Source organism: Perna viridis, chromosome 11 (assembly GCF_037379345.1).
Source record: "Perna viridis isolate PV_CMFRI_1.1 ecotype Kerala chromosome 11, ASM3737934v1, whole genome shotgun sequence".
Lineage (NCBI taxonomy): Eukaryota > Metazoa > Mollusca > Bivalvia > Mytilida > Mytilidae > Perna > Perna viridis.
The window spans coordinates 35,328,658-35,356,411 of NC_142455.1; the positions used below are offsets into that span (position 1 = coordinate 35,328,658).

Genomic DNA, 27,754 nt, shown 5'->3' on the forward strand with positions numbered 1-27,754 from the left:
ACATTAATATCATCATTATAATGACCCACTCCTTGTAAACCCAAAAGTACAGTAATATAACCAGTATAATGACCCACTCCTTGTAAACCCAAAAGTACAGTAATATAACCAGTATAATGACCCACTCCTTGTAAACCCAAAAGTACAGTAATATAACCAGTACAATGACCCACTCCTTGTAAACCCCATTTAATATCTTCTAAATTCCATTCTCTCTAAACTTCCTTATGATAAACTTACTGTATACAGTCGATATTTAAATTTAAATACTGTAAAGACTTTTATCAACTGAACGGTCCATTTCATTTTTTATTTAAACCAAATAATTTTATTCTATTTTAACACTAAAATATGTGGTTAGATCGTCATTAAATCTGCTGTAATTATGTAATAATGATACGTAGTTTCCACGTGTTTCCTACACGCACCTGTAGATTAAATAACGCGGAAACAAACTTTTCGAATTTCCTTTTTTACCATTTCCCCCAACAAAAATCCGAATTAATCCATCTTTTGTTATCTATAGAACTTCCCCAGGTGTAGAACAAAGTTGATGACTGTGAGTATGATTATACATATAATACTGTAGATTACTTCAGAATTTGCTTTTATATAATAGAATATTGGATTTCTTATTTCAATCTTTGTATTACTTGTTGTATATAAATGTATTAAGTTATATACATTATTACATTTCTCAAATTGTGCTCCTCTACTTGCTGACCTATTCCTTCACTCTTATGATAGCTGATCTGATCTGATCCGAAAGAAGGAATATCATTTAGCTAGATCATTTAATCTTAGTTTCCGCTTTATAGGTGACGTATCATCTTTAAGCATCTTTTGTTACTTTGTATGTATGATTTTAGTTACTTCCATGTCTGGTCTTGTCCCTGGATAACATTCATTTGATTACTGATACATGTATAACCTTGGTTCCCTTGATTACTCTTATCTTTTGTTATCTCATATCTGTTTTAACTGTAAAGTGTTTGTATTTCTTTCAAATTTACCATAACTCCATATTCTTTACTTTCATTGAAGTATTAAGCCCTCCTTGTCGTAACATTAATAGCATCTATTCGAAATACATGCACTTTCACTTTCTGTTTCGTCACTCCCTTGGTTGTTTTTAATTGTTAAATCCGTATTAAACACCATGACAATAGTTGAATGAGATTGCTCGTAATTCAAATAATTCTTTAAAAACAAAACTGACATACTTTTTCCCGTCCTAAGAAGATGGGCAGTAAAATTGATCGCTTCTGACCTGTCACGGAAAACGGAAGTAAGCAATAGTGTACAGCGATTGGATAAAAATCAACTACCATAATTTTTCATTGGATAATATTTTTTTTGACTAAGGAAGGTTACGAAAAAAGAGACCACCAGGTGTTTGCCTTTCGGGATCTTCTGATACTTCGGAATTTGTTTTGATTTATTCATTTAGAAAGGTTTAACATTTCGTCACCCTGACAACTTTTCCCGCGGAAAATAAGTCTTGATCTCTTAAATGTTTTCAGTCGTCACATTACCAACCATAACTACAAATTCTCCATTTATTACAGTGTAATGAATGATACTTGGTATGGTTGTAAACAAACACCATATCCAGAATAAACTATCAAATCTGTAGATATAATGTTCAAGAAAATATAGCTCCTATACTAAATTCTAGGTCCAGACTTCATACATGTTCTTCAAATAAGATCGCCAAAAAAATGTATGATACGACCCAAGTAGGTCTAAATACACAAGTCATTTACGACATGATTGTTCACCACCAAAAATGCCAATGTACGATGTGTCTCGCGTAACTAAGACTTTAATGTCCAGCTTTAAGGTCAAGGTCAAAAACTGAACTTCATATCTATAACAGATCAACACAACGTTAATGCTTCAAATGAACAATACTTTCACATAATATAACTCACACTAATAAAATATAAATAATCGTATGCATATACTACGGAAGCGTATTAGGGCCATCCTTATTTTTTTTTAAATTGTCGACTTTAATCTTGGAAATTCCAACTTTAATCTTGGAATTTCCAATGAGCGTCGGACCAATGAGTGTCAGACTTATGAGTGTTGGACCAATGAGCGTCGGACTAATGAGTGTCGGACTACCGATGTTACCCGTAACATCATCAAACATTGTAGCAAACATTACGAAAATACAATATTCAACATTCAGAAAATAAAATTATAAATCTTTATTGGAAAAAAAAAATATTTTCACTGATATACTTCAAACATGAAAATAAGAAGCTACAAAGATGGCGAGCATTAAAAAAAAAGCTAAACTTACCTTATTTTATTCAGTCCAACGATGGCGCGGATCCAATACAATACCCGGAAGTCAATAGCAAAAGGCATGCTGGACGTTGCTTTACTCTTGTCTAATGTGTCACGGATCAAGAAACTGCTGGTAAAAGACTGCATTGAAATGCCGACATGCGTGGCCGGTATAACTTTCCTGTCTGTGTCCATCATTCTGCAGATTGTCGTCGGGATTATGCTGATACTACTGGGTATTCGGGAACAACATGGAAACAAAAGTACACACACAAATGGAGAAGTCCCAGATCAGAAAAGTCATGGACATGAGGGAGATGACTCTTTTATAGACCTGCTGAATGACAAAACGGATAAAGGGGCTCTGAAACGGCCGAAGAAGTTATTTCGACAACTAACAATAGAGGAGCAGGCTAACGAACTGAGGAACGATAAATCGACAATGAAGCTTAATACAGCCGTCCTCATACTTGTTTTTATAATAGTTGTATTGAACATTGTTATTGATGGAATGGACCTCAGTGAGGCACCATCATTACAACATCAGTGAGGTATCATCATTACAACCTCAATGAGAAACCATCTCTGAGGGCACCATCAATACAACTCACAACTGTGAATCATAGATTTTATTGCTTGTGAATGTCAACGAAGAATACTACGTATAGCTATGGTGTATGTTAACTGAATGCATTCTGGTAATTTTTGGTGTGTAAACATGTACAACGTCCATACGGGTTCTTAGATGAGCTTATATGTTTACGCTATTGAAGTGTAACAGACACTAATCCATCAAATATATATCCCGCTTTTCTAAAGTTTTGTTAACTTATTCCATGTGTAACGAGAATATGTATGGCGTATATATGAAAAATATTTTTAAATTGTGATTTATCTTCCACCCCTTTGTGTCTGCTTATTTTTATAATGTTCAATAAAACCGATGTTCTGAATATTTGAAACTTCGTTAATCTAATTTCTCTTTAATAGCATGATTTCTCACTGCAAAACTCCTATATAATTAATCATGTGTTCAGTGCATAAGTTCAACTGATGATGCATGATTTAAGCATAAACATTAAAGCATTTGTTACTTCATCTTTTGCTTTTCAAAATATAATAAAAAGTGATAGTTATTAGCGTGATACTTTTGCCAACCCAGTCCTGTAAGGCCGTATAAAGACTTTTGTCAGCCTAGTCATGTAAGGGTTTATAAAGTCTTTTGTCAACGAAGTCCTGTAAGTCGATCCAGCCCTGTAAGTCAACCTAATCCTGTAAGTCAACGCAGTCCTATAAGTCAACCTAGTCCTGTAAGTCTACGCAGTCCTATAAGTCAACCTAATCCTGTAAGTCAACGCAGTCCTATAAGTCAACCTAGTCCTGCAAGTCAACCCATCCCTGTAAATCAACCTAATCCTGTAAAGCTGTATAAAGACTTTTGTCAATCTAGTCTTGTGAGTGCTGTATAAAGACATTTCTCAACGAAATCCTGTAAGTCAAACCAGTCCTGTAAGTCAACCTAGTTCTGTAAGTCAACCTAGTTCGGTAAATCAACCGAACCCTGTAAGTAAACCTAGTATTGTAAGGCCGTTTTAAGACTTTTGTCAACCCAGTCCTGTAAGGCTATATAAGGACTTCCATAAGACAGTATAAAGACCTTTGTTATACCAGTCCTGTAAGGCTGTATAAGGACTTCCATAAGACAGTATAAAGACCTTTGTTATACCAGTCCTGTAAGGCTATATAAGGACTTCCATAAGACAGTATAAAGACCTTTGTTAACCCAGTCCTGTAAGGCTATATAAGGACTTCCATAAGACAGTATAAAGACCTTTGTTATACCAGTCCTGTAAGGCTATATAAGGACTTCCATAAGACAGTATAAAGACCTTTGTTATACCAGTCCTGTAAGGCTATATAAGGACTTCCATAAGACAGTATAAAGACCTTTGTTATACCAGTCCTGTAAGGCTATATAAGGACTTCCATAAGACAGTATAAAGACCTTTGTTATACCAATCCTGTAAGGCTGTATAAGGACTTCAATAAGACAGTATAAAGACCTTTGTTATACCAGTCCTGAAAGGCTATATAAGGACTTCCATAAGACAGTATAAAGACCTTTGTTATATCAATCCTGTAAGGCTATATAAGGACCTTTGTTATAACAGTCCTATAAGGCTATATAAGGACTTCCATAAGACAGTATAAAGACCTTTGTTATACTAGTCCTGTAAGGCTATATAAGGACTTCCATAAGACAGTATAAAGACCTTTGTTATACTAGTCCTGTAAGGCTATATAAGGACTTCCATAAGATAGTATAAAGATATTGTTATACCAGTCCTGTAAGGCTGTATAAGGACTTTTGTTATACCAGTCCTGTAAGGCTGTATAAAGACCTTTGTTATACCAGTCCTGTAAGGCTGTATAAAGACCTTTGTTATACCAGTCCTGTATAAACTAGACCACTTATAGGAGACAATCATCAAGGTGACCAAGATTCGGGCGGAAATCAAAAAAAATATTTTCTAAGAACAAAGACTAGACCGGGAAAACAGACACACGGACACAACGAAGAATCTAAAATAATCAAAATAACTCGTACAAAGAAACAAAGTAAATCCGATGGCTGATCACAAAATGTAGAAATTGTCTTTGCAGCAGCAGCTGTTATGTGCTTAATGTCGACGACAGATGTTCAAAAATGACACATTGATGACATGATCATGCTTTAATGACATCTCGATTGATTTAACGAAGTTTCTGTCTTTTTATAACACAAATAGTTGTGTTGTGATATAAGGTTTCTAATTAATCATTTAAATGAAATCGAATGGGAAATAGATGCAAGTTGGACATGTTCGACAATGAAAATGAGGTAATACACAATTCGTTTATATCAAGAGTGTGAAACGATATATAGTTTCTTCTCTTCGTCATGCACAAAGCATGTCCCACGACATATCTGCTTTGGGGGTTGGGGACTTGTTTTATGTTATCTAGAGCATTTTAAATTTAACGTTTCACTCTTCACTAAATGTTTTCGCTCTTGAATTTAATAAAAAATCAATTGCAATCCATCAAATTCAATCAAGCAATTTCCATGAACGATTCTGTAAGAACGAATGTATTTACGAGTAGCGTGTTATGAGAAACAAAATTCTTTCCTTCCGTCATCCAGTGTGAATGCTTTGGTGTGTCGAGTTCAGAAATACGTGTACAAAGCTCAAGTTAGTACATGCAGTAGTATTCTCATTGTAGTCTAAGCGTCGTCGTGATCCACCACGAAGAACTACCCTAATGTCATATTTTATAACCGAGAAGGGAAGTGCTATTAGTATAAAATCTTTCAAAATATAGAGAGTCGTTAGTCACCGTGTAGTTGTTCTAGAGGACCACAGGCAATTTATCTTAAATTTGGTAGACTCCATCTTTCAAAAAAAAATAGTTAACTTTGTGTTCTTTTTATTTAGTTTCTTTTGACTTCTTAGAAATTCTGAATGAACGACTTATGTTTTAAAAATGATTATAAATGTATGTTTATATACTAGTAGTCCGTTTCTGTATATAGATATAACGGTAGGTTTGTAAAAAAGGTCAAGGTATCAATCCTGCTGATGGGTGTCGTCTTTTCCGGCCTGATGGTTGCGATCCTGAACTTAAGCTTGATCAACACAACACACCATGTAAGATTACATTTATAACTCTTTAAGAATATTTCTATATTTTTTGTAACATGTTATACAAAATAACCAAGTTTGCGACAGTTTGCACTTATAAATCGTTAAGTGTTTTATAAAAAGTGTTATCAGTCCTAAACCAGTTTCAGTTTAATTCATAACATGTTCAGAAAATAGAAACATTCCTTATAATTCAATTTTTAATGGGTGACAGTCCATATATCAATAATTGATATGTAATCAAAACTTTTGGAATTATTTGAATCGCGGAATACGGACCAATTGGTCGACATTGATGATGTCATAGTACCACACCTGGTATACGCAAGGAGAACCAACCAATCAGAAAGCTTGTTTCAAATCAAATTGAATTATTTAAACATACACAATGTACATTTGTTTGTTGGGGTTTAACGCCCGAGCAGCAGTATTTCAGGTATATTCAGGCGATATACAATGTACATGTATCTCATTAAAGTAACATTTACACGTATGTCTAACATGGCAAGTATCTAATGGTCGACAGAAATGGGACGTACGTTATACATGCCAAGAACATACTCTTCCAATGTTGAAATACAAATGTACTAGTAATTGATATACCAAAATTGTACTGAAAAAGTTATTTTCATTTCAGTTTGCTTTACTTAATTTATATCTGTGTTTGCATTAGTATATCAGTGGGCCAGCGACGCACCGATCACATGGCTCTAAGACACGCAATTCTTCTATGTACAAACCGAACACACGACTGTATATATATTCAGCATATGTTGAATCAAAATACCAGGGAAATGATCTCTCTCATTCAAAAATCACAGCCATTGCGTGGATTCATGAACCTCTCAGAAAAAGACAAGTAAAATGCTGTATTCTTTTGCATAATTCTAAACTTATGTCAACCAATGCAGATATAGTGATGCCTTGGAGCATATTCTTTGATGAAGAACTCATTGTTGTAATGTACTTATGTCAACCGGAAGTAGATTTAAAACATATGAAGGGGGTCACATTGGAACTGACCAATCATAGTTGTTCTCTGGACACTAAGGTTTATGTTCGACCTACTGCTACTGACGTTGAACATCAAGGGAGAATTGGTCAGTGTGCTAAGTTAATATATGGGAATATAAATGGAAACCGTCTCATAGAGTGGTTTGAATTCCAAAAACTTGTCGGCGTAAAAAGAATTGTAGCTTACCCGTACGAAATAAAGAGTTTGTTTGCTTTGAAAGTTTTGGAACACTATGAGAAAGAAGGTGTGCTGCACATGGTCAAAGGATTCGATTTTCCCGAAAAGGGTGAGTTTAGAAATTGTCAACACGGTTCTTTCTTCCATATACCTTTTTAGATTAAACATGTATTCAAAGGATCTTTCGCTTGACCTTTTTCAACACTTTGACCTATTTTTTGGTGTTGTACATGCACAATTAGGACGATCGGTTTTTCAGTTCATACAAAGTAAGCTTAACGCTTTGAACACAAGACAATTAAATTTGCAAAACGCTAAATTGCAAATCTTCCGCCGCTTTTTCTACAACCTATCAAGTCATGTGAGTAACCATTGGATGCAGATTTGCATGGGATTTAATAAAATGCATTTTGTTTTACAATATTTCCTAAAATAAATTTGTAGTAACAATTTTAAATTCATGGTATTTTTTTTTATCCCATGGGCTTTTTCATTATCAAAGGGGATTTCATGAAATCCCATGGAATTTTTTTCTCTCATGGGATTTTTTTTCCTCCAATCTTCATATATTTTCTTTCATAGAATTGACCCTCTTAATTGGTTTGGCAGAAAGTGTAAAATACATGTTGCACGACAGGATTCAATTGTTTTCCTTGAACCGCATTCTTCCATTGTACCTCTACAACTAAGAGCAGCCACATTCCGTCACTCAAACCTGCTGTCCTTACGTCCGTAATTTTGATATGAATATAACAGTGAATTTATTTATCTAGATTCTGTACCAAGAAGTGTGGGAGAGAAGAAAATGCAGGCATTTTATGATGAACGCGTAGTTCTCATGGATTGTATGATGCGGTTGTATCACTTCCGGTATGTGTCTGTCATGGATGTCGATGAATTTATGATACCGAATGGGTATCCTCCGAACGGATCGTGGTGGAACTTTCTGGTTAGTTAATTAAAATATTGTACAGTTTAATAATTGGTAAAAAAAATAAAATTAAACAGGCGATCATAGGCTTGGGCTAGGAATTAATGTTGGTGTCTAAGACTGGAAAATTAAAATCCAATTTGTTTGTTTATCTAAACCTGTATAATGCATGATTTGGACTGTTCTTTGTGTTCTATGGCCGCCCGATATTTAATGCTTTCAATTATATGTCCAGATTTTCCTCTATCTCAATTTCTAAAATGGTTAAATAGGAATAGGTGAAAAGAATTTTCTTACGGGTTTAAAAATGAAAATATCACTTAAAATGATTTTTCAGTTAATGCTATCATTTTGTCATGTGATAGGAGACGGATACACATTAGCTTACTAAAAGGTTTTTTTTCCCAAAACCTGCACGTAGTATTTGTGTAATTATTTGAAATGAAATATTATAAACTAATGTTACTGTTTAAAAACCTGATTAATATATGTAACATATTCAAACGACCAGCCTACGCTATATATATATATATATATATATATATATATATATATATATATATATATATCTTACAAATAAACTTGAATTTGTTTTACCTATAGGAAGAACGCTTCAAGGCGCCTATAGGGAGTATCACCTTTCCCGTAGTGTATCACTTGGATTCTAGAATCTCTGTCAAAGAATCGAGCCAACTGTATTTAGAAAAATACATTGCAGGAACCACTCCTGTTGTTCATAAAGCTAAAAATATATTCATGCCACAACGAGTGCTTCTAGAATCTATTTCTGTTCACGATCTACAACCGTTGGAAGGATACAAACGGTAAAAATAAACATGCATCAAATGTTACTCTTCGACCAGGTTATAGACATAGGGTTAAATGTCGATCGTTTGTCCACATAAAAAACAAGTGTGCGGGAAAAGAGAGGTAACTCGAGGTTATTTTCCTTTTAGTATTATAAATCTATAATATAATTACTAGAATTTGGAGAAATATTCATGTAAATTGTAAACACATAATTTATAACAAAATGTCTCTAGATCGAACGACGATGTTCAGCTCACATTGGCAAAATAATTAAATTTCAAGACACTAATAAGCTGTATGTACATATGACAATTATGTCATTTTTTTTTTATAAAAAAATATTACATTACTACGCTATTTATATATTAATGAAAGACACATAACATTTCCTAAATGGGTTTATCTTTCAATTTACAGATTATACATCGATGGACGTAAGGCAGTCACACATCACTATAGAAAATGTAGGCAGGAATGGAACATACAAACTAAAACTCTTTCTCTAGAAAGCCGATCGGAATTTCCGAAGCTTTGTTCGGAATCAAGCTCAGTGTGTGCTGATTTTTGCCAAAGTGCATATCCGATAATTCAAAACTATGTTGCTGCCATAAAAAATAGGGTCATAAAGGTCAAACATTCAATTCAAAGGGAGCAAAAGTTTTGTTTAACTGGTTATATCAATCCAATAATCCACCCTTTAAATTTTATATACAATTTGTTCCATTGTTTTAATACTAATAAATAGTTGTAGAATGTTAATTAAATGACAATAGTTTAACGTATCGAAGGATGGCTGAAACTTCTGTTGGTCTCTACAAAACAAACATACATGTATTCGAATCATATTAAACAAAATGTAGATTCTTATGATTAGGAAAAAAATGTCACGGTTTTTTATATATTTTTTCTAGACTTTACAAGTTTTTAGTGGAGTCCGAGTTGCTTATTTACTTTTGTTACTTTGTATGTATTATTTTAGGTACATTATAATTTTTGTTATTGTTGTTGTGATGGTCTTTGTCCCTGTATTACATTCCCTGGATTACATTCTTTTGATTTCCGCTATAATCTTGGTTCCCTTGATTTCTCTTTTACAAAGCGAGGCTGTAACAATTTGGTATAAATTAGCAATGTTGCGACAAATATAAAACAAGAAATTTTTAAACATGGCGTCCCATTCACGGTATTTGAATTTAAGTTAAATCAGTTCTGTTTTTCGCTATGAAATAAACAGTAAACTATTTCAAAATGTGTATGACACGAAATAACATTAAAAAACAAATAGAATGTAAAAAAGGGGGAACGAGTCAGCAACCAAAACATAGTCTCCCATAAGACAACTGCGTTAATAAATAGAGCTACATTCGGCTGTATAATTAAATTCTAAATCATATAGCCTTTGTTTAAAATTTCATATCAAACTTGTTGCCTATGTTTAAATCAGTCTGAGTCAATGATATCTAATCCATCTGACCGCCCGCTTTGTCCGTGACGGTTAAATCATTCACCCTTTATCAGATGCCTAACAACTTGTTAGAATTAACTGCAAGCCAATAAATGGTATATATACTTTTATGATATATACTGTACAGACAGAATGGGATTAATTTCCCAATGAAATAATCATTTTGTCATCGAAGTTGACGATCTTGAGAAAAAGATGTGATTGCGATGTAGAAGTACTAGTAAGGTAAGCTGTATATTGATTTACCACTTATCGCTCAAAAATTACCTTATTATACATGTTGGCACACAGTGTCTTAAAGAATTGTTCCTAAAGAATATAAAAAGTCAAAGTTTTTGTTTTATTTTCGTTGTAAACCTTGTCTTTTAAACTTGCTTTTGAATGTATATACTCCGGATGGTATTCATCTCTAACCCAAAGAATACAATTTACGATTAATATGACGCTTAAATAAGACTAAACGCTATTTTGTAGAAAAAAAGCGTACAATGGAAACCAATATTGATGAAGATTACAAACTTCTTGTTGCTGCAATAGATTTTGGTAGTACTTCAGCAGGGTATGCCTTTTCGTTCCACCATGATTACAAAACGAATCCGTTAGATATAGCAACCTTTTTATGGACAACCGGAAGTAAGGATATTGTAACGAGTAAGGCACCATGCACGGTTCTCTTAGACCTGGAAAAACGATTCATTGCATTTGGTTACGAAGCAGAAGATAAATATGAAGGAATTCTTGGAGATAATATGCAGGATGACTGGTACTATTTTAAAGGTTTCAAGATGTTGCTGTATAATGCTATTCAAGAAGGACAGGTATATTGCTAAGTTTGTAGAAGAAAATGTATCGTCGAGAAATGGAGATCTTTTATTGTATTTCGACGATGTTCTGTTATTAAATTATTCAATTGCAAACATTTAACACACTTTGTATTATCGTTAACAAATCGTAGTTTCGGTGATTTGATACATCGAACTTTAGATAAAGGATACTACAGACACTGTGAAGTCAGCCTCATATCTTGACCTACTATTATAGAAATCGATGGCAAATTATTTACCAAACTATACCATAAATATGATGACTTTTCATTCAGTATTGCCAACTTCCCTTTCATCTAAGGCAACATCCCTTCTGCACCTGCATCTGGAGTTTTCATATCACAATTCATACGTTATGCCAGAGCTTGCCGTAATAATGCACACTTTTTGTATCGCGGTCGACTTCTTAAAATTAGGCTTCTGCAACAGGGATATGTTTCAACAAGATTGCAGTCAACACTTCAGAAGTTTTATGGTCGTTATCATGAAATTGTGAATGGTTAAGGTGTATCTATCTTCACCATGAAAACTGTTTTGTTCAACGTTTCATATGTTTCCTTTCCTCTTTTGTCTACCCCGGACTTGACTATTTATGAGCAACTCGACGGGTGTTTCTAGAAATGCTGAGGACACTTACCCTACCGACTTACCCTACCGACTTACCCTACCGATGCACCTTGTCAATGCTCCAAGTTTTTAGTAGGGTCCGGGTTGCTCATTTATTTTTTTACTTTGTATGTATGATTTTAGTTATTTATGTTCTTTTTTGTATTTGTCTGTTTATTGGCAAATAGAAGATTCAAGTTCCATGTACATTAATACCTTTGAAACAGAGGTGCGAGTTAATTTTATAGCTTCATTAACATTTAACAGGACATCAGCAAAGACTTCAAAATAAACGACGTCGGAGGCAAGCCGATGCCGGCAAGGATAATTTTCTCCATTGCTTTGAACTATTTAAAGCGTCATTTACTGAAACAGTTAAAGGAACGTAATATTGGACTGCATGAAAGTGAGATTTGGTGGGTGATAACCGTACCGTCTCTGTGGACAGAACCTGCAAAAGAGTTCATGGCGCTATGTGCAGAAAAGGTACTAGTGTATATTATTGAGTGTTTGTATAAATTATAAGTTTATACTTATTTTTGACCAAAGTCAAAAGTGTTCACAGAAAACTCATCGTTTATCGCATTTCCCATCATGATATCGTGATCATGAATTTCGAAGCCACGAGTTTAACCTATAAACTTATAAGCAATAAACTTTAGCCAGATTTCAGTCTAACAGGAATTTAACTTTTTACACTGAGGAAGAATCTTTGCTAGTTTCATATCTTTAACAAAAAAATATTCTTACATGTAGATAACATCATAAAATGTTGTAAAATTATGAAGGAAAATATATCATAGATTAATGTAAAACTGAAAAATGCGTAACTTACCATTATATTCAACTTATTCCTTCGACATTTTGAACCTGCCTCATATTATTTTCTTTTTTTCTAGTTTGCTAAGCTAACTAAATGTGTATATACGAATCTTTTTAAAAGAAACTTTTACCTGTTATAGGCAAACATACAAAGAGAAAAACTTTCCATCTTGTTTGAACCGGAAGCTGCCTCAGTCTACTGCAGAGTACTTCCTGTTGACAAATTCATAGGAACTAATCAAATTACAGCATTCAAATCTTTTGAAGCTGGTAGAAAGTATATAGTGGTTGATGCAGGAGGTTGGTAACTGTTTATCATTGTACCATATCAAATGAAAAGAAAGTGCATCCTAAATTTTATCATATCAAACACCACACTGACGTCTTATTTCAGTAATTAATATTAATATTAATATATAACAAATAGAGAGGTGTAACCTGTAACAAGTGGAAGTTGAATATGCCATTTACAGTTTACATTAACTCGTATTTATTTTTCTTCATGATTTTAAGGTGTGAGCTGTGAACAATTTGATTTGTTGTTAAAAATACGAAACTAGAATGGACCCTTACATTATATATCGGGTTACTTCTTTCCTGTCAGGATGAAATCTAGCTCTCAGTGCTATTAAGTCCTTAGGAAAAAATTGTACTGCTTACTGTTATTAGGACTTCGTATTCTATTCAGAACAAATTTTGGGGCGTTAAATTATAATATTTCAAATTCCAAATAATTTAATGTAAATTAACAAAATAAGTTTTCTTTTTTAGAATCATGGTCTAAATCGATTTTACTTTACTTTACTTTGAAGGTGGCACTATAAATATTTCGACGCAGGCAGTTACATGTGGGGATGAAATCGATATGTTGTATAAAGTTACCGGTGGACCATGGGGCGGGGACCGTCTCAATGAAGAATTTCTACGTATGCTGTCAACCATACTTGGCGAGGAAACAATGGCCCAGTTTAGAGATTTCAATGGACCGGATTATCTTGATTTATGTCGACAATTTGAATTAAAAAAGAAAACCTACAGTAGATCATCAAAAAATGACGTTGTTATTAGAATTCCGTTCGAGTTGTGCGATTTATTTGAAACTTATTGCGAAGACAAAATAGTAGATGCTATCGAACGTTCACCATATCGAGGAAAAGTTAGATATAAAAGATCTAAAATGCATCTTTCTTCAGACGTATTCGAAGAATTTTACGAGGAAATTACACAAAACCTCATCAATGAAGTAACGAAAATTCTTAATCACCCCCGGTGTAAGGACGTTTCGGCGATTTTGATGGTTGGTGGGTTCTCAGAATCAGAGGTTCTACAGCTAGAACTTCGTAATGCGTTTCCAAATTTGGAGTTTTTCATTCCAGTTGAGGGTGGTCTTGCTGTTTTGAAAGGTGGGGTAATATTCGGACATAATCCCCGAACTGTGGGTATGAGATTATGTAACTTTACTTATGGCGTCAACGCTATGCTTCCCTTTAGTAAACGACGTCATCCGATGTCACACAGAGTAATTTGGAACGGAAAGCCATATTGCTCATTCATTTTTCGCGTATTGTTCACAGTCAATGAAGAAATTAAGGAGGGTGAGGTGAGATCTATTAGAGTTATAGATGTTTTCGACAGTGAGGAAACACAGGATAAGAGATTATTACCAATCAGGGTGCAGATATATGCCAGCGATAGCGAGGCGCCCGTATACACCACAGACGAAGGATGTCGCCTGCATGCTGAAATTGTTGTACCGCCACCCGATGGAAAATGGCCAAAGCGCGTGTTCGGAACTGTTGAACTTGAATTCGCTGGCGAAGAAATGATCGGTACATACATATCAGATGAAACGGGGGCTAAATCATGTGCACGTTTTGAGTTTTTACAATCGGTTACAACATCACGTGCGTCGTCTGCTCGATCCTCTAGACCTACTGGTATTGTAGAGACCCAATTCTCTTCTCAAACAAATTTACAAACGATAGAGGAAGAACTATCCAGAACTGGGTCAAGGTCAAGTGTAAAGAGTATAACAGGGAGTCAAATAGGTTCAACAAATAGTCTTGACACAATTCCTGATGACGAAAGCTTCAAAGGAAGCTTGATGTTAAACAGGGCACCATTACAAAAAACTAACTCAAGGTCAACTATCTACTCACAAATTCCAGAAAGTCATAGGAAAGGTTCAGCAATGAGTGTGACAAAAATTGAAGCATCGATGACTAGCTTTAAAATTGAGGATTCTGATGATGACATCAAAATAGAAGTCGATTGATCAAGGGGGTACCTACTATCATCTTTAAAATGTACAGCACTTGTTTAAATTTTTTTATTCAGTGTTTTACTTTGATAAAAGAAGCAAAATAATATAAATTTCCAGAATTTGACCACATGTTTCATAGGTATAAATTCAATGAACATATAGTAACTTCATCAATAAAACTTTTGATCACTAAGATCACTAAGATGCTTTAAGTTTGATATCAGAATGTCGCAAATTAACATGTAGTGTTGTGTACCTCCTTAAATCTGGTATAGCAATTCTCTCTTAAAGAAAAAAATAATGAGAGGGCCTTTGTAAGAGTTAGTAGTGCTTTCCTCATTTTTTTTATTGAATTTCAATTGGTCAATTTGTGACAACAAACATTTTGTTCACGATTTTCTGCGTTTTGTTTTACCGTGAAATGTTTTATCCCTCTCTACGAGTGTTTGGTTTATAGGAATCATCTTCTCCGTCCGTCATTCTGTCTGTTCGTCCGTTCAAATTTAAACGGATGGATTGATTTCAAATTTGGTTTGTGGCCCCTTACATATGAGGAATACATTGTAAGCAATTTCGGCTGCTCTTGGATACCAACTTCAAGTACGGAAGTTGGGATATGCATAGCATGGCGCACAACGCTTACAACTTCATGTTTGTTTTAATCCAAGGATCAAGCACATTACTGATAATTCAAAGTTATTTGGATAACAAAGTACAAAAACATACTGCACAATATCTTGTTTCATAAATGGTTTTACGGACGAGCATGAAAAGTGCTCTAGCGTTCGATTTTATTGAGCTGAGATATACTGAATATCGTATGTCAAAATTAGTATCACAAGCCATAACCCGAGACCCATATATCCCCCATGCAAAGACCACTGGTTCATGGTGTGATATAGGTCGAAGATTGATACAGCATGTGCTACAGTTTTTAACATGTTACGTTCATTTTATTATTTATTTTAACTCTACTACTTCATGTACTGGTGCGATATATGACATGCGATATACATGTAGGTCTTGGGGTGTGATATAAGGTTTGCGATATACGCCTAGGAGTGTGATATAGAGTATGCGATATACATGTAGGTCTTGGGGTGTGATATAAGGTTTGCGATATACGCCTAGGAGTGTGATATAGAGTATGCGATATACATGTAGGTCTTGGGGTGTGATATAAGGTTTGCGATATACGCCTAGGAGTGTGATATAGAGTATGCGATATAGAGTCTACACAATTACTAATAATGCATATTAAAAAAACGCATATTTTAATTAAAATATATGATAAAGCCGTATATAATATACCAATGGAAAGATAAATTAATGTACATGTACATGTAGGTTTTGAACATTATACTTACAATGTACAGCACAAAATTCGAAAACTCCTATAAACTGATGTGTCATTACTTGTATTAAGTTTGTAGCTCCTTTGATATTTACTTATGAAGCTAATTTGTGCTATATTTAGACTTCCTCTTTTGATAACTTTGGTTTTGAATACATCTTGCATGTATATACAATTTATTTCCGAATCTTGAACTTTCTATGTATTTGATTTTAATGCTGCAGATGAGAGGTTTCTCCTTGAAACACGGAAAATCACACTAAGTTTTGTAATATCTGACTGATTGATTGGTATAATATTTACGAAAACGAAAATATCAACAAGGACAACGTCGACGACAATATCATTACGTAATAAGTCCGCAACTTTTTGTGGTCGTATGAAAATGCACAAAAGAACTTGCCGAATAAATCATTCAACGAAAATGCCCTACACTGCATGACTTAATATTTACTACATAAGGAAAAAATATTTCGATCTGCGACCATATTTAATATTATTGCTTTGCAAATGTGCTTGAGATTTACCTTTATACATGTATTACATTACATGTAGTTATTATCCAAATGAGTACGGTAAGTATATTCTAAAAGAATCACCACCAAATATGTAAGTGCTGGAATCTATAAGAAGCAGCAAAATTGAAAAATAATGCAAAACACAAAATTGACTAGTTGATGGCCTATTGAAGACAAAAATGACAGTTCGTTGACCTTGAAAGTGTCAGAAGATGCAGAAAAGTGATTTCAAAGATACAATAGAATGATAGGGGAAAAGAGAGTTATCATCTTTTGTTCGTGAAATTGAAATACATTTCATATAATTCATACCTCCAATTAATGACACCTATTTTCTGCATGTCAGATAACATTAAGAATAAGATTGCATGGAAAGACGTGTGTATTTTTTTTCCACCACGATTCGCTGCTGCCTGACTTTTATAGAATATCTCATAAAAGAAAAAAAATCAAACCCAAAAGACGGCTATACATAAAACACAGTATCGTTTTCAAAAACTATAGTAAATTCTTATGCACCATCCAAGAAGAGATTTTAAATCTAACGAGGCATGCGCAGTGAAAAAATCAAAACTGAATGTCCAAAAAGGTACATCCCCAGAAAACGAAAAAAATTGTGAATAAAGGTTATCTCTGAAATGAAGGTCAATCGATAAAAGTTTATCTTGTATTGCAATATTGCAATATTTGCTTAATGTCACAACGAGAGATTAATCTTACATATTTTCTACTTTTAAAACAAAGGAAAGACCATCATGGTAGTATTTTTGCAGGAAGTGATTTTGGTTAATTTTATATACAAGACCCCATAGTCAGAAATATTAATACCATATGATGATAGAATGCTGAATAAAGAAGATGTTGGACATGTCTACGTTTAAAATTAATAGGTATCTTGTATGTCAAATTGAATATATAACAGGATCATTTAGGGGTAAGGGAGATTATAAGCTTTTCGTCACTATAGAAGTGCAGGAACTTTAAGTCTAACTATTTTACCAATCCTTACAGTAAGTCATTGATCTGGTGTGCAACAACGTCATACATTCATTACACTATAAACAATTTGGAGACATTTCTATACGAATACTCTGTAGAATATCTCAATGCATGATGGATTTTATAACATGTTTTACTACCGTTATCATAGTTGTAAATTTCGTTACGATTCCAGGTTTTCTCCTCGATGGCAGTCAGCGACAGAACATTACAAGTGTGATGTCTGATAAACATTTTAATATGCTGATGACACTTCTTCAAGATGAAAGACAATCAAGGGTTCAATTGGAAAGATACGTACTTAGTTTAGATAATACTGTTAGAAACATGAATGTAAAATTTGATTCCGACTTAAGAAATCTTAACACGAGTTTATCTAGTCCGTGCTCTTTGGAGAACCAAAACGAAACTGTCGATGATATAAATTATCTACGACTGAAGTATATGAAACTTTCTGAGCAAAATAGATTTTTGAACAAGACAAATTCACAATTGGAAAATAAAATTATGGCTTTGGAACAAAACATTGAATCTCTAAATCACCTGGATTCTGTTTCTGATCTCCAAACGCTTATGGCTTTGTTAAACAAAACAGACCAATTGGAAACTGAAAATCGTCTATTCAATCATCGTCTAAACTCTTTATCTAGCGACGCAACAGCCCGGAAGCAGGATTTTATTGCATTATACCAAAATGTCCAAGGATTGGACCAACAGATTAGAACAATAAACGACAGAGGTAAGGTTTGATGGTGCAATTTGTAGCTTTAATGATATTCCAAAATTATAATCATTATCAACAGTTCTACTTTTGTCATAATATATTTGATGTCGGACATTATGTCTACACATTAAAGCAGAGTATTCAACATATCGCTTTGACATAAAAAAAAATATAAAAAAATCAGAAGGTGAGAGTAAAGTGGGAGGCTTTGACATTCAAATGCACATGGTTCCAATTTAGTTCGCCTTGGTCATTTATCGTGGCTGATTTTTTCTGGGTTTTGTTTATTTGTATTTTGTTGTTGTTATTGTTGTTTTTGTTGTTTTGTTGTTTTTTGGGTTTTTTTTAGACTAGCAAAGTTCATTATTTTGAAACGAAACTTTTTGGTCGTTCCCTACGCGGAACCCGAATACATATAAATTAAATAGTTTCAGTAGTACATGTTTCATTAAAAATAGACACATATGTAAGTAACTCCTTTATCTTAGTGCAGTAATTGATTTTTTTAAGGGCCCCACCCTTTCATATTCTACGAGTATTCTACTATATTTAATTAATTGAAGTCTTGACTTGAAGTAGTTTTCCACTCTTGATTTAAAAAAAAATACATGTAAAACCATCATGCACATAAATATCCATTATTTACTTTCTTAGATGGCGGCATTATTCAAGCTATTTTAGTTAAGCAAGATATTTTTTTCTAGTAATATTGACTACATGTGTGGATGGTGGAAACGTCATGGTACAAAGAGATGATACCATACCTTTCAAAAGTGTTAGAGTGTTTCAGAATTATAACAACGTGAATGCGGTTAGAACTACCGGAACTTTCATTTGCCAGAAGCAGGGAGTTTACCACATATCCGCATTTGTTCAAGGCAGGTCAGGCGAGATAGCCTTTAATATTGTGAGGAATGGGACGCTTCTGGGTGATGCGTTTGGTTCTGCACCAGCAAACCAGTATGAAACAGCAACAACCGTTATTATGACCGAGTTGAATGTAAATGAGACTATATACATCACTTCTAGGCGTACATTTTCACTTTATACTGGTTTTGAATCCTGCATGACTATAATACAAGTCAAATGAAGACATTTGTATTATTAAGAGCTACCTTAGCATTTTGCCAAACTTCTCTCTTACTCTAGTACGTGTGTGTTTTTCCGACGCAGTCGGTATAGTTTCGCTTTTTATCCTTTGACTTTAAAGACGCTAATGCATGGAAACGCAAGTCACATGATCGCAATTCTGTTTCTCGATTGACCAAATACTACTAACTTAGTGGCGTTCGAAAAAATTGTACCGGAAATAGTGTGTGTAATGTATTACTTTAGAAAGTTATAGGTAAAAAGATCAAATTTTACTGCGTCGGCTACCCAGGTAGCACGGACCTTTTTCGAAATATTTTATTTAGAGTTTATTGGTAGTTTGCTAAAATATTTTCAACAGAACATTTAAAAATCGTTTTTAAAGCATTTTGATTTTTTTTTCAAAATGTTTTAATAACGTATTTGAAACATTTTACCGTTTAAGTTTGAGAAAGTTTTTCAGAATTGTTTATTGAGATGTTTTTGAAATATTTAAATAACATGTCTCTGTAATGTTTTTTGGATCTAAATTTTTAAACATTATGTGGATATGTTATAAAAATGTTTCTTATATGTTACGAAAAAATATTCTGTGATAATGTTTTCATTACATTCCTTCGAAAGAGGTTAAAACATTTCCAGATATGGTTTAAATACGGTTTTCTGAAATGTTCAATAAATAGTTGTAGAAAGGTAAGAAAAACATTTTAATATATAATTTTTAAAGACGTTTTAAAACGAATTTACAGAATGTTTCTGAACTATTTTAAATTAGATATTAAAAACAAAAACAATTTTCTCATAGATATCAAATATAGAATACAAAATCAATAGGCCATGAAATCAAAATGTTGATAATTCAGCACTATGAGACAATAGAGGCTATATATAATTACATCATTATTTAACATAAAAAAAGATGACCGAACAAGGATAAATGTATTCTACACATGCATTATACATGTACATGTAAGAGTAATCAAGGGAACCAAGGTTATAGCGGTAATCAAAAGAATGTAATCCAGGGACGAAGACTAGACATGGAAAAAGACAAACACAAAAAAGAACATAAAGTAACTAAAATCATACATACAAAGAAACAAAAGCAAATGAGCAACTCGGACTCCACTAAAAACTGGAAGCATGGACCAGGTGCACTGGTAGAGTAAGCGTCCTCTGCTTTTCTAGAAACACTCATAAGAAGTCAAGTCCGGGGTAGACAGTGAGGAAAGGAAAACTATGACCCGTTGAATAAATCAATTTTCATGGTGCAGATGGATACAACATAACGATCCACGAGTTCATTATGACGACCATATATGCTCCTCTACTTGCTGACATATTCTTTCACTCTTATGAGGCTGACTTTACAGCTGATCTGATCCGGAAGAAAGAATATCGTTTGGCTAGATTCTTTGATCTCAGTTTCCGCTATATAGATGACGTATTATTTTTAAACAATCCTAATTTCGGGGATTTGATACATCGCATCTACCCCCAAAGAACTTGAGATAAAGGATACTACAGACACTGTGAAGTCAGCCTCATATCTTGAACTACACTTAGAAATCGATGGTAAAGGAAAACTATTGACCGAACTTTACGACAAACGTGATGACTTTTCATTCAAAATTGCCAATTTTCCTTTCATCTGTGGCAACATCCCTTCAGCACCTATCTAATCATAGATCAGGTAATATTGCGCTATGTTACAGAAAATATTTAGAAAAGTATATTAAACCGATTGAAACTAGCTGCCAATTTTTATATTGGTTTAAAGTTGATAAAATTGTATTTAATTTACCGGAAGATGTATTTTTGGTATTGTATATGTGCCACCAGTGAACTCGAATTATGCATCAGACGATGCTTTTTCAGATATTGAAAATGAATTACGATTATTTTCTCAAAATTCAAATCATTTGTTTTAGTTGGTGATTTTAATAGTAGAATTGCAAATATGACCGATTATTATGATTTAATGAACATAGAAGAGATTGACTTTACTGATGTTGATGTTCTTGACAATTTGAAAATAAGTAGAAACAGAAACAGTTGTGATACAGTGGTTAATGGTTATATTGGAAAACTTACAAATTTTTGTAGAAATAATAAAATGTTTTTATGAATGGTACAATGGAAGATGGAGTCGTAGGTAGACCTACAACTAAGCATAATAGTGTAATATATTATATATTATGTAATTTATATTCTGATGTACATGCAGCAATATCGCTGAACATAGATATTTCGGGTAATTTTGTTGTAAAAGAGAAACACACACATTCAACAAAATTCTGAGGAAGAGAAAAATAAGAAATGGGATAATGAGAAGGTAAATAGTTTTAGACAAAATGTAGATAGAAACAGAGTTAACTTACTTTCATGCAATCTTTTAAATATGGGTATAGAAAATTTAACAAAACATAATGTAATTGTTATAACGTCAGATATATCTGATATTTTGCTTCAAAGTGCAAAAGCAACGCTTGGCGCTATTAATAGAAAGTCAAAATCTCAGAATTCAAATAAGAAAAATGACAAGGATTGGTTTAATGCTGACTGTCATAAGGCTAAATGAGAATTACGAAAGTCTGAGAGACTATATAAGCATCATGGGTCTAACTTGTTTAAGGAACGACTTCGTGAGAGTGAAAAAAATATATAAGAAAATTATGGATACAAATATTAAAATGTATAATGCCAATATGACAAGTAAAATGAAAATTCAAAAGTCTTCAAATCCAAAACAATTTTGGAAAAGTTTTAATAAAGGACGTCAACGAGTTAAAAACGATGTCCCATTTGAGTCACTGTTTGAGTTTTTTAAGAATCTGAATGAGAATAATTTTCAAGATGAATATAATACAGACAATGATATGAACCATGATTTGTTGACTGAAACACTGAATAGTATAATCACCAGAGAGGAAATTGAAAAGGCTGTTAAAAAGGCGAAAAATAATAAATCATCTGGTGAAGATAAAATAATAAATGAATATACCCCTTCATCTCTTGACGTAATGATTGAAAATTACGTTATGATTTTTAATCTTATATTTAATAATGGTGTCTTGCCGGATGCCTGGTTAATTGGTAACCTAATTCCGATATATAAAAATAAAGGGGATATTATGGAGGCTAAAAACTATAGGCCTATTTCATTATTATCTTGCTTGGGAAAAATTTTTACCTATATTTTAAATCAGAGATTATCTGATTTACTGATGAACCTGATATTCTTAAGGAAAATCAAGCAGGCTCCCGGCAAGGGTACTCAACAACAGACCATATTTTTCAATTGTATGCTTTATTTGAATTACTGTCTCTAAAGAAGAAAAACTTTTTTCATAGATTTTAAAAAAAGCTTTTGACTTTGTTCACAGAAACTCTCTATTTCACAAACTGATACTGAATAATGTTAATGGTAATTTTTTGGAAATAATCCAAAATATTTACAGTTAAATCATGTATTGTTCATAGCAACAACGTCTCCGATACATTTGCTAGTAAAATTGGTGTGCGACAAGGGGAAAATTTGTCCCTTTATTGTTTTCCATGTACTTAAATGACCCGCAGGAATACTTGCAAAATTTTGATGTTAATGGTATTAAGTCCATTTCAGATGACATTGGAAATGAACTAAATCTATATCTTAAGCTATTCCTGTTGTTGTACGCCGATGATATTATTTTATTGTCGGAAACTAGTACAGATTTACAATTATTATTAGATAAACTTTGTTTATATTGTAGCAAATTGAAACTTAAGATAAATATTAACAAAACAAAAGTTATGGTATTTTCGAAAGGTAGAATACCAGATGCATTAAAATTCTTTATCAATAATGAAGAATTAGAAATTGTCAAAAACTATAAATATCTTGGAGTATTATTTTCTTAAAGTGGGTCTTTTTTAGCCACTCAAAAGCTTTTACCTGATCAAGCTAATAAAGCTATGTATAGCATTATACGAAAATGCCGAGCAAACAATTAAATGCCGATTGGATATGTTTGATAAAGCCATCATCAATCCAATTTTACTTCTTCGCTGTGAAATTTGGGGGTTTGAAAATTTAGATATTTTAGAAAGAGTTCATCTCTTTTATTGTAAACTTATACTTCGTTTGAAACAATCACACCCAGTTTTATAGTTTATGGGGAATTAGGAAGAATTCCTATTTCAAATATTTTAAAATTAAGGATGATACAATTTTGGATTCGACTTAATTTTGCAAGAGAAAACAAGATTTCCTCCATATTGTATAAACTTTTGTTTGTCCTTTATGGAAGAGTAATCAAGGGAACCAAGGTTATAGCGGTAATCAAATGAATGTAATCCAGGGACAAAGACCAGACATGGAAAACAGACATACACAACAAAGAACATAAAGTAACTAAAATCATACATACAAAGTAACAAAAGTAAATGAGCAACTCGGACTCCACTAAAAACTAGGAGCATGGATACGAGAATAATTGGATAACCTTTTTCATAAATATATTTGATAGTTGTAGCATGTCAAACGTATGGCGCAAACCAGAATTCTTTTCCAAAGAGAGGATCGTATTATCAGTTGAACAACGATTAAAAGACCAATTTAGACAATTCTGTAAGTTTAGATGTGGAAATCATCGACTGCCGGTGGAGATGGGGAGGTGGCATAACATCCCAGGAGCGGATACATTGTGCCAACTCTGCGACACCACCGAAATCGGCGATGAGTTCCATTACATACTATCAAGTAATTAATTTCGAAATGAAAAGGAAGAAATATCTTTCCTAACATCATTGGCAAAGTAATAATATTTTGAAGTTTAACCAATTGTTCTCATCACATAATTTAGCTGAACTACAAAAATTGTGTAGATTTATAAAATATATATCTACTGTCATAAATCCTCCTGCTTAGGTAACTGTATTCATGTACATGTATTTCCACACATGCATTCATATCTGTATTTTGTAAATATGTTATTATCTCTGTTACTATGTCATAGTTTAAGAGAAATCATAGGTAGGTAGTGACGGAAGGATTAAGGTAGGTAGTGACGGAAGGATTAATATACTAGTAATTTAAGAAAGAACATTCAAATTTTCTTGTATTTTAATCATCATAAAGTGAATACAAAAATTACGAAAAAGCACACACAAGCATAAACTTTATAAAAACTGTCTTTAAAACTAATAAAAAAATAAAATCTTATGTTTGGCATTGACAACTTTTAGTATTAGTTATAAATATTTTAGTACACATACCTGTATTGCAAAGGCGATGCTGCCATTTTTCACATAAATCACACAAAACATAGAAGCAAAGATATACAAGGTTATTCATATTATAATGCGCCAAAATTATTAGGTTTTTCATATTTTTATTGCTCTTCTATATCTCTTAAAACAATGATAATGTCATGATGTTTTTAACGTTTTCTGGTAAGAAATATTAAGCCATAGCTATGCCTATATTCGGACTGCGCATGACTGCTTAATATATGACATACCACTTTCAATAAAATTTGTTAACATTCAAAATGTGTGTTGGGAGAGGTAGGCGCATAAAATATGAGCTTTTTGGGGTTTAAGAGAAAGGTAAAATGAAAGGGTACTAAAGTTTATTGGTATTATGCATACCTTTATACGCAACATAGCGAAATCAAAGCCCAATAGAATCAAGGAAGGGTTTAGTTGGTTAATTCTTTGTGAATAGACCACAAATTTCGCGTGTTATGTCATATTGCCTATGCGCTTCGCTATCAAGAACAGATGAATGCACGATATAGATGATAGTGTAACTGATTTGCCACATGCTGCTATTGAAATATGTCAGAGCAAATCTTTATCAGTGTGTGTATTATCTTACAAAAGAACGTCATAGATATTAACCCGGTCACTAGTATGGAAAGCCAAATTGACAGAACCTTTGAAACATTTACACTACACATATTGTCAAAATTGTATTCATAATATTGAACATGTTCCGTCAATTTCAAATTTTATGATTTTTTGCATATTCATGTTTGTAAATTTTTTTTTATAATAAATACACATGATCTCTCTCTTTTGCAGGGAATAAGGATTATAAAAGAAGCTCATATCTAATGATTTAATGTCCCCAATAAACCAAGATGATTAATTATTTTTAAGGTAATTTTTATATAGTGATGAGAATATGATTGGACCATGACAAGTGATCATGGCATTTGTTAGTCTTCTAGTGTATCTGTTCATTCATTTGACCGCAATATGCAATCACTGTTTTACATAAATCAGTAGCAGATCCAGAAACTCCGAATAGGTAGGGAAATATGGCCTTTGAGGGGGCTCACTATTGGTAGTATCATTAATTTTCTATAAAATCAAATTATTTTTTTTTCACATATGAGGGGGACCTTCGATCCACCTCTGTTTTTGCTGAACTTCAATAGTTTTAATTATAGAACACATGTATGAAGTTTGATTCCATGGACATCCACTTCCTGTCTAAAGAGGACATACATTTTGAAGGTGTGCATAGCTCTCCTCAACAGAATTTCAAAAAACTCAATTCATGCTTTTTCAAAGTGCAAATAAAATCTTGAATGATACAAAACAGCATGTTTTATTAATGCCAGAGCTTGCCGAAACTACGCAGACTTTTTGTATCGCACTAGAACTCTAACAAATAGGCTTCTGGAACAGGGTTATGTTGCTACAAGATTGAAGTCATCACTACAGAAGTTCTATGGTCGTCATCAAGAACTCGTGGATCGTTATGGTGTATCCATCTGCACCATGAAAACTGATTTATTCAACGGGTCATAGTTTTCCTTTCCTCGTTTGTCTACCCCGGACTTGACTTTTTATGAGCAACTCGGCGGATGTTTCTAGAAAAGCAGAGGACGCTTACCCTACCGGTGCACCTGGTCCATGTTCCCAGTTTTTAGTGGAGTCCGAGTTGCTCATTTGCTTTTGTTACTTTGTATGTATAATTTTAGTTACTGTATGTTCTTTGTTGTGTATGTCTGTTTTCCATGTCTGGTCTTTGTCCCTGGATTACATTCTTTTGATTACCGCTATAACTTTGGTTCCCTTGATTACTCTTACTCTAGCAGACAATGGTATTTCCATGATTGATACATACACCTGTTGCAAAAAACGATAAGTAATGTGTAATTGATAGTATGTATATGTTTTTTCCTTTAGTTATAATTATAACTACTCTAGGTATGTATATCGTGACTATACCATTAATGATGTACATCTTTTTTTCAGGAAACCAAATAACGGAAATGGACACTGCTTAAGGTGCCTGAAGATGTATAAGTGAACTGACAAAACCTATCTTTGAAATAGTGTTTAGTTTGTTGCTACATCTACAAAATATAAAGAACTCTACACATTTCTTATCTCATGTTAAACCTGTTGTATGTGTATGCAATTTTTGCATTAAAATATTCATAAATTAGATTGTTTTGAAAAAAAAACTAATTTTATTGAAAAACATTATTATTATAGTGAATGGTTGTTGAAAACGTTATTATAAAATTTCTACAACCATACAATTTTACGTTTTAAAAACATTTCTATAAATGTTTTCAATCTTTTTAAGAAACGTTAATATAACAATATGGTGAATGGTTATTGAAAACGTTATTATAAAATTTCTGCAACCATGCATTTTTACGTTTTAACAACATTCGTTAAAAAAACGTTTTCAGTGTTTTTAAGGAAGCGTTTCTAAAACATTTTTATTACGTGTTTGTGCTAGCTGGGTATATTTTTTTAAAAGATAGTACTTGCTTCTTTTATCCCGGTGTCTTGTAAAACAAATCGGATTAGAGTCGTCAAACGCAAATAAATACTTCAGTAATTCACGTAACGAGTTGCAATAAGAGAACAAAGACAAACATTGCTGTAAAATCAAGATAAATCTCTCAAGACAATTCATTATAATGTTCTATAATCATATTAAGTCTCATCTATCATCATCTAAAGAAATATTCTATTTTACTTACTTTGGGATTTTAATTGTTTTCAAACTTTAAATTAAAATCATTAATACATGTAATTGAAATTCCCCATTGTATGAACGACGATATAAAACAAAATATCAAAAGAATGTTTTCTAAAGAAATACAGTTTACATAAAATGTTATTTCTGTTTGTTTGTTTGGTTTTTTGTTTGTATTTTTTG

The 27,754-nt window shown here is 33.0% G+C and overlaps 4 protein-coding genes across 5 annotated transcripts; all 4 read left to right on the top strand.

The window, feature by feature from the left end:
• The first annotated feature begins 398 nt into the window (after window positions 1–398).
• Window positions 399–3,434, top strand: LOC148603887 (ninjurin-2-like). The gene is made up of 2 exons (XM_088552969.1): window positions 399–559; window positions 2,326–3,434. The coding sequence occupies exon 2, from the start codon at window positions 2,333–2,335 to the stop codon at window positions 2,846–2,848; it is 516 nt and encodes a 171-aa protein (XP_088409095.1). The 5' UTR covers window positions 399–559; window positions 2,326–2,332; the 3' UTR covers window positions 2,849–3,434.
• Window positions 3,435–5,026: 1,592 nt separating this feature from the next.
• LOC148603888 (uncharacterized) lies at window positions 5,027–9,659 on the top strand. Its single transcript, XM_088551470.1, has 6 exons — window positions 5,027–5,179; window positions 5,873–5,987; window positions 6,655–7,282; window positions 7,947–8,122; window positions 8,708–8,928; window positions 9,332–9,659. The coding sequence occupies exons 1-6, from the start codon at window positions 5,169–5,171 to the stop codon at window positions 9,657–9,659; spliced, it is 1,479 nt and encodes a 492-aa protein (XP_088407596.1). The 5' UTR covers window positions 5,027–5,168.
• Window positions 9,660–10,415: 756 nt separating this feature from the next.
• On the top strand, window positions 10,416–15,096 carry LOC148603889 (heat shock 70 kDa protein 12A-like). The gene is made up of 5 exons (XM_088553095.1): window positions 10,416–10,604; window positions 10,854–11,197; window positions 12,077–12,295; window positions 12,772–12,931; window positions 13,444–15,096. Exons 2-5 carry the CDS (start codon window positions 10,868–10,870, stop codon window positions 14,904–14,906), a joined length of 2,172 nt encoding a protein of 723 aa, XP_088409221.1. The 5' UTR covers window positions 10,416–10,604; window positions 10,854–10,867; the 3' UTR covers window positions 14,907–15,096.
• A 1,628-nt stretch (window positions 15,097–16,724) lies between these two features.
• On the top strand, window positions 16,725–26,977 carry LOC148603890 (uncharacterized). Of its 2 annotated transcripts, XM_088552320.1 has the most exons (4): window positions 17,385–18,504; window positions 19,194–24,190; window positions 25,648–25,725; window positions 26,833–26,977. In XM_088552320.1, exons 1-2 carry the CDS (start codon window positions 17,877–17,879, stop codon window positions 19,577–19,579), a joined length of 1,014 nt encoding a protein of 337 aa, XP_088408446.1. In that variant the 5' UTR covers window positions 17,385–17,876; the 3' UTR covers window positions 19,580–24,190; window positions 25,648–25,725; window positions 26,833–26,977. The 2 variants fall into 2 exon arrangements, with proteins under 2 accessions (XP_088408447.1, XP_088408446.1); XM_088552321.1 differs by lacking the exons at window positions 25,648–25,725; window positions 26,833–26,977 and having other exon boundaries at window positions 16,725–18,504; window positions 19,144–19,228.
• Window positions 26,978–27,754: the final 777 nt, after the last annotated feature.